Source organism: Aptenodytes forsteri, unplaced genomic scaffold (assembly GCF_000699145.1).
Source record: "Aptenodytes forsteri isolate BGI_AS27 unplaced genomic scaffold, ASM69914v1 Scaffold297, whole genome shotgun sequence".
NCBI classification, from domain to species: Eukaryota; Metazoa; Chordata; class Aves; order Sphenisciformes; family Spheniscidae; genus Aptenodytes; species Aptenodytes forsteri.
In genome coordinates, this window is record NW_008796167.1 from 748,272 (window position 1) to 761,683 (window position 13,412).

Below are 13,412 nucleotides of genomic sequence, written 5' to 3' on the forward strand. Positions count from 1 at the left end.
GGGAAGAAAAATAACCAACCCCTTCTATAGTACTCTGCTATCATTATATTTTGTGTACTCTGCCTGTGCAAGGAAGCTTTATTAGATAAATGAGGTGAGGGCGATACGCAAAGGCCTCTGATGTGAAGCTTTAAAGAAGGGGAAAAGACCAGTTATGCTAATCCAGGATAAGAAGGGAACTAAAAACCAATTGGTAGACGAGATTATTTCTTATTGTTGGAAACCATTTCTCATTCCAGAAGCCGGTGGTCAGAGCCTGGCTGATTTTGGTGGACGCTCTTCTGTCTTCTGCTGCCCCTGCAAGCAAGCAGTGTTGGGGGCAACCACAGTTTCCTCCACTTGATGGAGCTGGAACAGCCTTTTACCTCTTCCTTCTCATTTGGATTATTTTACTGCAGACTGTGCAAAATAAGGGACCATTTTTAAAAGGGAGTAGTGTTGCCTTTGTGGGCAGCTCAGGCTGGGTCTGTGTATTCATTCATCAGGTCACAAACTGCTAGAGCAAAGTCACTGCACCCTTTGGTGGAGCTGCTGCCTTGGGCTCTCTGTCAGCCAGAGCACCCTGGGTCAAATCCTGACCCACGTTTGCCAGACATAAGGATGCACTCCCAAACCTGCCCACAGCTGCTGACCCCAATGCAGGTTTTCTCCTCTTGCCCCCATCCCTCCCTCCCTCCCATCTCACCTCCCTGTCTAAGGCATTGTGGCCGCTGATGGCATTTGCCATTGAACATACAGCTTGGTCTGTGCCCCGAGCAGGACGGCAATGCTGCCTCTTGAGGGGGATCAATTCACTTCCAGCTAATGTGCCGGAGGGGGAGGTCTGTGCCTAAGTGTAATGGAACCTGATGGAGGCTAATTAAATAGAAAACTATCCATTTGTGCTGTCTCATTAGGGATTTGTCATAAAAACCTTATGTTCTCTTACAAGCCTAAACAAGTGTATTCACCATGTAAAAATCAGCCATAAAGCTGTCTGGAGAGTAGTTAACATGTCTAAGCTGTCTTTTATACAGACTGTCTGCAGCCAGGTCCTCCAGGTAGGAATGGCCTTTCCACTCTCCTCAAACCACCCCACATAAATGGGGCATCCCTCCTTTGAAATGGGAAAGAGGGCCAAGCCCAGAGATCCTGCACCGACAGTCACGTGGAGCAGATGCTTCTCTGTCTGGCCCTGACAGGAGCCAGAAATCAGAAGCAAAGAGCACTTGTTATTTTAGAGCTGTGCCAAGGATATTCAGAGGTTTAGAAAGTGTAAAGTTAATAGCAGTGTTTCCTGGGGTCTATGGAGATTGCCTCCCCTCTGCCTTTGCGAGTGGCCTGGTCTCCTCCTCAACCCCGATCAGGCTACTATTTTTGAGCAAAACTAAATTCCCTGTAGGGCATGGTAGTCGTCATGCTATTTTGCAATGGAAGAAAGTTATGGGCTGTGTCCCTTTGGCTGCCCCAGGGGAAAATCAACATGGTCTAAATGGCTGCTCTCCTCAATGTCCATCCAGGATGAGTTTTTCCCTCGTCCAGACTCTGCAGGCTTCAGAGTTTCTGCCAAAAGTAGGGCTTGTGCAGAAGTCATATTGGGGCAGATCTTCCCATGGGCAGGAGGAGATAACTGCTTTCCATCTATGGGATGACCCCCCACAGTAACGCCAATTGGTGTCTTCTTGCAGGCGTCGGAGGTGGAGCGGCAGCTCTCCCTGCAGGTCCACACCCTCCGGGAGGACTTTCGGGAGAAGAACTCCTCCAGCAGCCAACACATCGTGCGGCTCGAGAGCCTCCAGGCCGAGGTGAGTCACGTGCGCTGGGCCTCACTCCTTCAAAAGGTGGCCAGGGCTGTTTTAACTTGTATAATGAACCCTTCTGAACTGGGTAAACAAAACCTGCTGCTTGGAGCAAACAAAGAGAAGGATGGTAGTGGTGGGGCAAAGGACTCCCCCACTGAGGATTTTTGCTGCAGCCCAAGGCTGGCTGGGGTGGCACGGGTCAGCTTCCACCACTGCCTCAGCCACAAGCATGCCTGCAAAATGAACGGATGAGAAGGATCTTCCAGGAGCTAAACCATGGCTGTGTTCTTGCAGGGCTGCTGCCCAGTACAGGTTAAACTCTGGGTCATGGTGGGAAGGTCTGCAAGGGTTTTTTTTCTGTTTCTCATGCTTGCAAAGAAAGCAGAAATCCTCTCCTCCCTCTGAGCCACGCACGTGGGAAAGCAAGGAGTCCCTGCCTGTTTTAGCTCTGGTACATCAGCAGGAATGATATTACCTTCCTTCCTCTTCCCTTCCCTGATGGGGGTCACTGGAGACCATGTAGGCAGGAACCAGAGGGGTAGATGTCCAACTCTACTCCCCTACCACTTTTTTTACTTATAAGCTGTCTTGAAGAGCTTTTCTAAAATCTCTCAATTTCTTCTTTTCTCCCGCTCCCACCTGCTCCCTGCTGGTCCCTCGCCTTTTCTTCCCCTCCCCTTGGTGTGGAGCAGCAGGTCCTTGAAGTAAGTATAGAGGCTTGGAAAGGGTTCACCCATGTCTGCATTGCTGTCATCATGCATGCCTGTCACTGTGCATTCCTCACCTTGCCTCCTCGCCTCCTTCCTGTCTCTTGCTTTCCAAATCCCTTTCCCCTGTGCCCTTCCTATGGCTCAGGGCCCACAGCAGAGCGATGTTTTTTCTATTACATGGTCATTCACATGGTGTCCATTACTGGTTTGGATACCAAATATGAACTCTTGATACAATCTCTGTATTATACCTCTTATTTTTCTCGCATGCCTTTTCTCCAGCCCACGCAAATCATGATGGAGGTGGGAAGAGACATCTCAGAAACCATTAGTCACCTAAGAGCAGCTTTCTAATACCTACAGCAGCCTTTACCCTGCAGAAATAGCAAGTCCACACACTTTGCTAATATTCCTTCATGCAGCCAAATCTTTCCAGCCACCTGGAAAGCAGCAAAGAGACAAGGTCCCAAAAAGGCCAAGAAAGCAGTGGGAAGTTGCTGAATTTGTTTATGGTCTATGAATTGAAAGGAGGCCATAGGGAATATTTAGGGTTATACTGGACTGGTAAATGGCATACCCAGTCCCCAGAGGTCCTGTGTGTACTAATCTGGGAAAAGGCTCCTTTTTCATGCTTAAACAAGAAGTGACCTTGGCTAGTGCTGATTCATCCTGTGCACTGTTCCCAGCTAACTGAATCACAGAGGTTTTGCTTGGCATATTGTCCCTCTTCACCTGAAATCACTGCCCTTGACAATTAAAAGAAATGAACCAATTTTAAAGGCAACCAATCACTGGGAGACTAAAAATAAGCATGGCACAGAAAGGAGTCTTCACAAGTAAAAAGACAGAAAAATCCCTGGTGAGGACCTGGCGAACGTGCAGCAATTAAGAAAAGTGTATGGGCAGTGCTGTGGCACAGCCCTGCGGGGAGCAGGGTCCTGCAGGCTCACCCTGTGGTCTCCAGCACCCGTACAGGAGAAAATGCCACCATACTCAGTTGGGGACCAGCCAGGAAAAGTAACTAGTTTTGCCTGGTCTTGCAAATTTTAAGGTACAAGGGGTGAGCAGGGCTGGTCTCCGCTTAATCCGTTTGGACATTTCTGCCTGCTCCCTAGGCTTCTGCCAATGCACACCCAGCCCCTTTGGAGCTGCCCCTGCAGCCTAGGGAAGGAGGAGTTTCCTTTCAGAGCCTTCCTAAGCTTTAAACCACACACAGAGATACAGTTTCTCTCATACACGTACAGAATACTTATGTGCATACTTTTGCTTTTTGCTGTTTCATTTCTCTCTTGGGAATGTGATTTCCCTCCTCTCTGCTCCCTGGAAAGTGCGGGGTCCAACACCGCCTCTCTTTCCTCCGCAGATCAAAATGCTGACAGACAGAAAGCGGGAGCTGGAGCATCGCCTTAGTGCCATGATGGAGGAGAACGACCTGCTACAGGGAACCGTGGAGGAGCTGCAGGACCGAGTCCTGATCCTAGAGAGACAAAGCCATGACAAAGACCTGCAGGTGAGGAGGCAGCAATGGGACAGGGAAGAGGGGGGAAATTAAGTAAAAGATATGGTTTGGGGTAAAATTGACCAGGAAGATAATCAGGACCTGGGAGACAAAACAACTGGAAGAATAAAATGGCTCATGTAAGCATGGCAGCAAGCAAGATCCTGGGGGGACCTTGTTCCCCATAGAGACAGATACCAGGAGCTGCAATGAGGCATCTTGACAGCAAAGAGCACCTTGGGAGGGAGATCTGAGCAGGGGAGTGGGACAGGGTGCTGGGGAAATGAGGGAAATGTAAAAGGAAGCAGAGAACTCTGGTTGCAGTTCATTTTACTTCGTTTTTTAATAATAGAATGGGCTTCAGAAGGGGCTTCTTTAGACCCCGCTGTCCCAGAGGGCAGTAACTGCCCTTGTAGCTCTCACTGCTCAGATGGTTTCCCAACAAGCCCCATGGTGTTTGCAGCCGTGTGTCACCAAACGTCACTCCCCAGAGAACAAGCTAGCACCTCTGTGGCTTCAGGCATCTTAGTAGAGAGCAAGATTTTTTTCTCTTCTGTGGGTTGACAACCACTGGATCCTCAGCTCTCCAGAACAGTCCTGAACCTTTTTTTCCCTTTTTTTAACAGATATTTGTATTTATATATGTGTATAGATTTTTTAAAAACATGTCTATATTACTTTTCTTTTTGGATTCACCTCCTGCTGCGTTGTTTTCAGCAAATTTTTTTACCTGAGTCCCAACTTCTTCACGATATTCCTCATTTTAGTGCTGATTAACCTGCTATTTTTATCTTTCAGGATATTCTGGAGTCTAATGACATTTGGAGATTATTAAGCTCCAATAAATAGCAATACGAGCCAAGAGTACTTTCCTCCTGGCTGGAAACCCTCTTTTGTGACACCCATTCCTCCCTCTCAGCTCCTTCACAAATCAAGAGATTCATCCAGTCCATATCACCTCCACTAATATTTTTTTTTCCCACTTCCTTGACAAATTCCTTAATTTTCTTTGCAAGCTGCACCAAAGCCAGTTGGAGCTCCAGGAAGTGCGGCTGTCCTACCGGCAGCTGCAGGGGAAGGTAGAAGAGCTCAGTGAAGAGAGAAGTCTCCAAAATTTCAACACAACCAGCACGTCCCTGCTATCTGAGATAGAGCAGAGCATGGAGGCAGAGGAGTTGGAACAAGAACGAGAACAGGTATTTGCCCTTCGGCTCCTGGGAAAGCCCATGGACCTCTGTGACCAGGCCCAGAGGGAGAGGGAGTTTAATGAATTTGATCTGGATTTGGAGCTGAACCAAGAGCCAGAAAATTGGGGTTGTGGTCTCAGCCTTGGTATCAACACCCTTTTGACCATATGAAAGTAAATCTCTGCATCCATTTCAAAACCAACATCACAAGCTAGACAAGTATTTGTGAGGTTTGGCAATCACATGCCTCACTTCACCATGGAAGGAGGATCTCCATGGCCTTGATGTCCCAGGCTAATGTCAGGCTTTCTTGTTTCAGCTGAGGCTGCAGCTCTGGGAAGCATATTGCCAAGTGCGATATCTCTGCTCCCATCTCAGAGGAAACGACAGCGCAGACTCGGCAGTTTCTACAGACTCGTCCATGGATGAGTCTTCAGAAACCTCATCAGCCAAAGATGTCCCAGCCGGCAGCCTACGGGCAGCTCTCAGTGAGCTGAAAAGACTGATACAAAATGTGCTGGATGGGGCAGACTCCACGGTAAGTTGGTGGCACAGAGAGACCTTGGCTTGTGCATGTCCCCTTGCCCAGGTGACAGAGCTTGCTGCAGGTTTCTGCTGGATCCTGAAGTCCCTGGTCTCTGAGAAAACCTCTGTGATCCACAGAGATGGGCTGTCACAGTGCACAGCCTGCTCCATGTGTCTCAAATGGTCAGCCAAGAGCCAAGCCGGCACATGGGGTTTCAGCCTGCAGTGGTCAGATCACCGTAAGTTTCAAGCTCACATAACCGTCATTGGTCTGGGAGTCATTCTGGAAAATTAATGAAAGTAGGCTTTCTTTGAGATTTGCAGTAAGTTAGAGTTTCAGCGTGGAAATACTGCAGTTTGTCTTATACATCACAGTTCATTTGTTTCTCTTAGGATTTTCCAAGCCTTGCTTTATTGGCAGTAGTATCACAAAAACATTGTAACCCCTATGTGGGTAGGTTCTGCCCCTGCAAATTGACACTGGGTACAAATGTCTTGTCCAGAGCTGCCAGACTCAAATCCATTGACAGGTGAAGGGTCCTGCTGGCACAAGATGGTGTCTGTGGGGGATGGTCCTGGGGCTGCTGGGGAGGAGGGGATGGCATGGAGGACTGCTCAGCATCCACAGGAGCACAGAATTACGAGAAAACACCTCACTTTTTGCAATGGCTCAAATCAGGCCTATTTCCATCACCCACAAGCTGGTTGCATTGACAGTATGACTTATTTGAGATGCCATGGTGAGGAAGACGGTGCAGACCCTGCAACTGCAGACCTGCATGGGAGTACTCACCCTCCTCGTTTCAGTACCTGTAGCAGCTGGTAAGAAGGCTGAGCACAGAGATGAAGTTGTATTTGTTAAATAAAAAATATTGAGTCCTGCAAAAGGTCTACAAACACAGAGACTGTAGCCATATGCTACCAAGTGGTCAGTAGGTCTCTGTAAATGTGGTTTGTGCTAAGGTGAGAACTTGTCTGCATGCTTTTTTTATCATGTGTAGAAGCACTACCCTTGGCTGAGCATGTTTCCACTATGGAGGTATATGGGAACAAAACTGAAACTCTACCAAAGTCACGTTCATACTTTCTTCTTCCTTGTTTAGTATCCCCTATCCCAAACCAGTATCAAATTAATGCACTTGCCTTTTTTAAAGTGAAATCTGAGCAAGAGATTTCTCTCCCGCTCTCAGAGCTCTCGACGAAGCGACGACGACACCTTAGAGGAACAGATTAGGCGAACAAGTGAGGATTCGCGAGCCCTGAGGGAACTAATGGAGGGAGAACGGGGGAAACTGAGGCAGAGTTTGGAGGAGCTGCAGCGACTGCACAGCCAGGTTAGCAATTCCCACACTTTACATGTAGTCTTGTAACACCGGTGTTCATCCTCCAAGACATGCCTTCCGTAGAAGAGATCAACATGATAAATAACCCAGGAAGATTTGGGCCAAAACCAGTTATGTTTGGATGAGGGAGACTCTGTTAAACCCAGTGCAGAGGCTTCATGCATTTAGGATCAGGGTTTTGGACAAGTTGTCTGGGGCCCATCCCAGACACCATCTCAAGCAGCCAAACTTCCTTTAAACCTTTCCCCCAGTCTGCTTTTCAGCCAGCCTCTCGCTTAAATTCTTCTCAGCAGAAGACCCCAAAGTACAAGACTGCTTGGTATGGGGTACTGGAAGCCCATAGGTATCCAGTCTGACCTGTCTTGCTTGCACTAAGCCCTCGTAAAGGGTATATGCAACTACTGGATGGACAAAACAGTGCTGCTCTGCCGTGCATGGCTCAAGGTTCGCCCCTTTCCACAGCAGTATCATGAAACCCTCATAAATGCACACCTAGAGAATCTTAATGATGGCTAACCCGGCACCAGGCAGCACCCCAGGGCGAACAGGGACTGGCTAAGACAGTCTCAACAGCAACAAATGATCCAACCCTGAAACCATCACCACACCTAAAACATAGAATCACACTGTGTCCGCACTGAATGTAGCATCATCTGTGTCTGAGGTCCTATGCCAAAAGCAGCAAATGGAGACAGGCACTCAAGGAGATGCTCTGCAGTCCCTATCTCTATGAAACAAGTCTCCAAATGCTGGAAGGGATCTGGAGGCTGCAGCAGAAGCAGCCTTTAGCGCAGCTGCTTGTGCAGTACCAACTGCATTGGAGCAGGGAATGGGACTAATGCCCTTGGCTGGTCTTGCCAGTGGTGCTGTATCGCCCTTTCGCTGTACCCCTTTGGAGAGGAGAGGAGAGGAGAGGAGAGGGGAAGAGAGGAGAGGAGAAGAGAAGAGAGGAGAAGAGAGGAGAAGAGAGGAGAAGAGAGGAGAAGAGAGGAGAAGAGAGGAGAAGAGAGGAGAAGAGAGGAGAAGAGAGGAGAAGAGAGGAGAAGAGAGGAGAAGAGAGGAGAAGAGAGGAGAAGAGAGGAGAAGACGTCCCTGTTCAGAAAGTCAGCACAACCTGGGGGTCTGACAGCCTTGTGTAGGACTACGGGAGGTCCCACCACGGGGCCAAAGAAAAAAGAGTGAGAGCATCATTAAATACCCCTGGCAGTGATGGCTGCATGTGTACGAGGATGCGAAATAGACTTGCTGACGAAGCAGCTGATCAGAGGCAGGCTGCAGCGAGGGAGCAGCCCTGGCACGTGTCCTTCCCTGAGGACTGCTCCTCTCAGCGATGTGGCTGTCACAAGAGACAGCTTCCAGGGTCCAAACTTGTGTTCCCAGTGAGACATGAGCCCAGATGCTCCTCTGGTCGTGCTGTCATAGTCCTGTGCTGACAGAGACCATTAGTGACAGAGACCATTAAAGGCTTATTCACAGGTTTTGAGCAACCACCCGTACAGCAGCCTGCTTGTCTGGATGCAGCACCTCCTTACCACTGCTCCCGGGCACACAAGGCCTTGACAGGACACCAGGAGGGAGCAGCACTTGGTTGTTCTTTGCTGTGGCTGGTCTCCCCGAATTCCCCAGCCAGGAAGGACCAGAGGACCTGCCCTGGATTGCAAGTCTGGACCCCTGTCTCTGCTTTTAGGGGTCCCTGACTACTAAAGCTCTGAATATTTAGGGAGCAAAGGGAAGACTGCAGTTCTACTTTCTTCTCACACCTCTGTGTTATATGGAGAAAGATGGGGCATAACTACAAATGCAGCAGACATTGCTCTTGGAGAAGCACTCCAGCCTCACGCAGCAAGTACACGCCTCCTGCAGCTTTTGCCCATAACCCAGCCTTGCACTTGCTCAAGGTTAATAATTATTTTCACCTCCCATAGAAAAGGCAACACTGTCTTCAGTTCAGTCCTAAAGAAAATCAATGCACATGGAGATCTGGTCCACTTGGGGCAGCAGTGCTTTGCTGCCTCCGCATTCCTCTGTCCTGTCACTAGTATTGATACAATAAAAGGGGAACTCCTCCTAAATGGCTTTTGGGACCTTGTAGCACCACACACATTCATTGGTCCTGCCTGAAAGCAAGGGGAGCTGGTGGAGACAGGAATCGCCCCTGCCTCTCTCTGCACTGGAAAGTGGTTTCACACCTTCTGCCTGGTCCGTTTCCTCCCTCTGTGGCATCCCATTCTTACCTGAAACACAGACAAAAACAATTAAAACCCCAAACCTATCCCCAAACGCAGTTTTTTGGGCCTCTTGATCCACTGTCCCCTGGGATTTCTGCAGAAGTGCTCAGCACCTTTCACATAGCTCCCACCACTGCTCTCCGTCACATCATTGCTCTGAGGTGCATCCCGTGCTGGGCTGCGGGAGGGCACAGCTTGGGCAGAGCTCCCCGATTCCCTGGCAGCCTCTGCACACAGACAGGGTGCGTTCGCACCTTCCTCCCCCCCGACCCAGCCATGCTGCGCTAACGGCAGATCCTCCCACGCCGTTGATGTGATGAGCCCTTTTTGACTGTCTGCCCTCTATTTAAAGATTTCTTTGAGGATTCAAGCACTACTGAGCTGCATTTAGAGAAAGGAGGTGGGTCAAACGCTGGAAGGGTTTCCAGGTGGTGGAGTAGCATAACAGAGCATGCGTGTGCCCTAGACAAAGAAATTAAACGTGTATGAAATATTGCAAAGCTGTGCTAATGCAATCCTTGCATGATTTCACACCCTATTAACTCACTCTGCACAGGACCAAAATGACAGATCATTTCTCAGACTATTTAAGATTCTGCACCTATTTTAAAGTCTAATTAAAATTGTAAGATGTGCCAGTAACACATTCCATGGTGTGGAAGGGAATTTTCACATCCTTTGTCTTCAGCTTCATACTTCTACAAGACACATAACGGCCCCCTCCAAAAAATCTTATTTACTGCTAAATGATGTTTGCAATAATTTAACCCTGGAAAGATCAGAATGCAACAGGCAGACTCAGAGGATGCGTGTACAAGACAAACCGCTTGGAGAGGGGCAATATTTCAGCGCTGATGCCATCGTGACAGCAAAGTTGCAGGCGGGTCCTGCCCCGCACAGCTGCAGAGCTTTCAGTGCTGTTGATGCATGTTACTGAGGCTGTTGTGGTGACCCATCTTGCTCAGACCAGCACTGCCGGCATCCCGGGCCAAGCTGGCACATGTCATAGGGGGTTGCACCAGCACTAGTAGCTCCCTCCCAACAGACACGGCTTCTCCTACAAGCAGGGGCGCTCAGCCTCCAAGTTGGCCCATGTGGCTTTTTTTTCCCCCCACTCGTGGTGAATTTGAGCAACCCTGGGTTTCACGCCCTCCCTCTGCCCACAGGTCACACTGCTGAGTGTGGAAATGACAACGCTGAAGGAGGAACGGGACCGGCTGCGAGGTGCTGCTGAAGACAAGGAGACAAGTGATCGGCTCCTGCAGGCCATTAGGGACCGAGATGAGGCTATTGCCAAGTAAGTGGTACAAACAGCCAAAGCCAGGCTGGGTTAGCAGTTATGGAGTGCCTTAGCAGGAGATGCCTCCAGGGTGGGTTTCTCCCACCCTCCACGAATTTCAGTAGCTGTTACAAAGTGATGGAGTGAGTCTCTGCTTTGCTGGCATTGGGAAATGTTGCCAGGAACTTGGGAGCAGGGCAGGAGATGCTGATTTCCAGAGCTCCCCCATGGCAGGATTGGGGGCATTTAGGAGGATGCTGTGAACCATTTTTTGCCATCCCTAGTGCTGGTCTGAGTTACAGCAGGGAGGAGAGGACTTCAGGGAACCGAATGGAAACACTAGGTCTGCCCTATTTGTCATATTTTTCTTCTTTTGTTCTTCCAGACACACAACCCTGCTTTCCCACCCATCCCCCCTACAGCCCTGCTTGGGCTTTTTCCCTAGACCATTTCTCTGGTCACTCACTCTCCTTTCCTGTTCCAGGGTCTTTTTTGCATTTCCAGTCCTGTAATTCTCTATTTCTCCTTTCAGGATTCTCCCACTGTTTTGACTCCTTATTTTCTCCATCCTCCTTGCAGACCTGTGCAGTTTTGCTACTCTGTACCCCATACCCCCATTCCCCGGCTCTGTGCTTGGGCTTGCCACACTGCCCTGAGCACTCTTTGCCCTGAGGAGAGGGGCAGAAACATTCACCCCACCATGTTCTAGATAGAAAGGATACATCTGATAATCTCTTCAATAAGCAGATGGGCCAGAACACCACCAATCCATCTCCTTGTAGAAACGTCTAATACTCAAGCCCTTGGCAAGAGGAGGAGCACGAGAGCATTGCACCTCTGAGGATGTGGGGAGCTACACAATCCCTTCGTCTTTTTTTAAGTGACGCGATCATCCGTGCTGCTCTCGCCCGGGTAGCCGGCTACCAAGTTCCCATCACTGTCTTCTAGAACACCTCCATCTGTTGGCAAAAATCAGGAGCATCCCAGCTGCACTGCCGGGTGCAGAGAGGTGGTTCTGACATTTCCAGTACGTGTGGGTTGCTGGTTCTGCTGTGGCTATGGTAACGTGCTGCCACTGTGATAAATCCCCCAGTAATATCCAAGCAGCAATGGGGAGCTTCACAACAAAAGGCTATTTAAGGTGCTCAAACCCACATCCGGGAGTGGAAGGGTACAGCTTCTCCACAGCAGTTAATGACCCTGCTGGGACAAAGCACTAATATTTACAGCTGACTGTCCTGCAGCAGCAGGAGCCCAGGGAAAGGGGGATGTGACAAGTGTGCACGGGTGAGTGGCGGGTGATTAATGAGGAGAAAGTGGCTGCAAGTGAAAGCAGACAAGAGCGTCTTGTTGCTAGAAATGAAAGCATCCCTCCACAGAGTGAGCGGGCTGCTCCCAGGCAGCGAGCCGCCTGGGAGGCTCGTGATATGCTTCCCACCTCGCACCTCAAGGGTTAAGTCACTTTTGTTGAAGCCCTCCCAAAAAAAAGCCCTAACTCTGAACAGAAATAAAATCACTGCCTGAGGCAGACATCTGGCATGGAAAATTTTTAGCTTGAAGCTGAAGTTTGGCAACATGGGAAGCAATAGGAAAATAGGATTCTGTAATAGGAGGTGTTAAGCAACCACTACCTGGAATATAAACACAAATTCCCAAATTGCTCTTCTGCAGGAGAGCACAAGGGAGCTATTAGGAGGCGATGAATTAGCTACAGTTAATAGGATGCAATTATTTCTCCCGAAAATGTTTGCAAGGAAAGATGGTTCCCAGCAAGTCATGTTACGGTTTCCCATCACGCAGCAGTTAATTGAAAACTTAAGGTCTATGCTCACCTGTGTGCTCCCAACATGGTGAACAGCATTTACCAGCTTGGGCAGCTTAGGAAATTGCTCCTTCCTAGAGGACAATCCCTTTCCACTAGCCAGTAGCAGCTGGAACATCTCAGCCATTGAGCACTCGGGCCCTTTGGGCAACCTTGGCTATGGTGTCACATGCCCGGTGGCCACCAAATGCCTGGAAAGAAACGCAGCAGCGGTGTTCCCAAGGGCCAGCACAACCCCATTGAAACTGGGAGCTTTCCTTAAAGCATAACTTTTAATTCAAACAATTTTAACAGTTTGTCATTCTTAAAAAGCATATGCTGTGATAAACTTTCTTCCTTCATTTCTTCCTTCCTTCAGTCCAAGTCCCAACTGAAAGCAGAGTTGTACTCTTTCAGGGGTTTTATTTTGTTTGGTTTATATTGCAACTTATTGATCAAGTGATCAGACACAGATCATTTGGTTTTCAGCACATACCATTTCCTTTCCTACGCATTAGTAAACAGAAGAAAAGGAAAAAATATTTCTATGCATGTGGTGGGTTGACCCTGGCTGGACACCAGGTGCCCACCCAAGCCGCTCTATCACTCCCCCCTCTTCGGCTGGACAGGGGAGAGAAAACATAACAAAAGGCTTGTGGGTCAAGATGAGGACAGGGAGATCATTTACCATCATGGGAAAAACAGACTCAACTTGGGGAAATTAGTTTAATTTATTACCAATCAAATCAGAGTAGGATAATGAGAAATAAAATCAAATCCTAAAAAAAAAATCTTCCCCCCACCCTTCCCTTTTTTCCGGGCTTAACTTCACTCCCAATTTTCTCTACCTCCTCCCCAATGTGGCGCAGGGGGATGGGGAATGGGGTTTGCAGTCAGTCCATCACACGTTGTCTTTGCCTCTCCTTCCTCCTCAAGGGGAGGACTCCTCACACTCTTCCCCTGCTCCAGCGTGGGGTCCCCTCCCATGGGAGACAGTTTCCACAGACTTCTCCAACGTGAGTCCTTCCCACAGGCTGCAGTTCTTCACGAACTGCTCCAG

The 13,412-nt window shown here is 49.0% G+C and overlaps 1 protein-coding gene across 1 annotated transcript in view; it reads left to right on the plus strand.

The window, feature by feature from the left end:
- BICDL1 (BICD family like cargo adaptor 1) overlaps positions 1-13,412 on the plus strand; it is a 50,699-nt gene that overhangs the window by 31,581 nt on the left and 5,706 nt on the right. Inside the window, exons 4-10 of the mRNA XM_009287542.1 lie at positions 1,668-1,784; positions 2,474-2,485; positions 3,855-4,001; positions 5,006-5,185; positions 5,496-5,714; positions 6,892-7,035; positions 10,439-10,569. Coding sequence (XP_009285817.1) covers positions 1,668-1,784; positions 2,474-2,485; positions 3,855-4,001; positions 5,006-5,185; positions 5,496-5,714; positions 6,892-7,035; positions 10,439-10,569 — 950 coding nt within the window. The remainder of the gene's footprint in view (positions 1-1,667; positions 1,785-2,473; positions 2,486-3,854; positions 4,002-5,005; positions 5,186-5,495; positions 5,715-6,891; positions 7,036-10,438; positions 10,570-13,412) is intronic.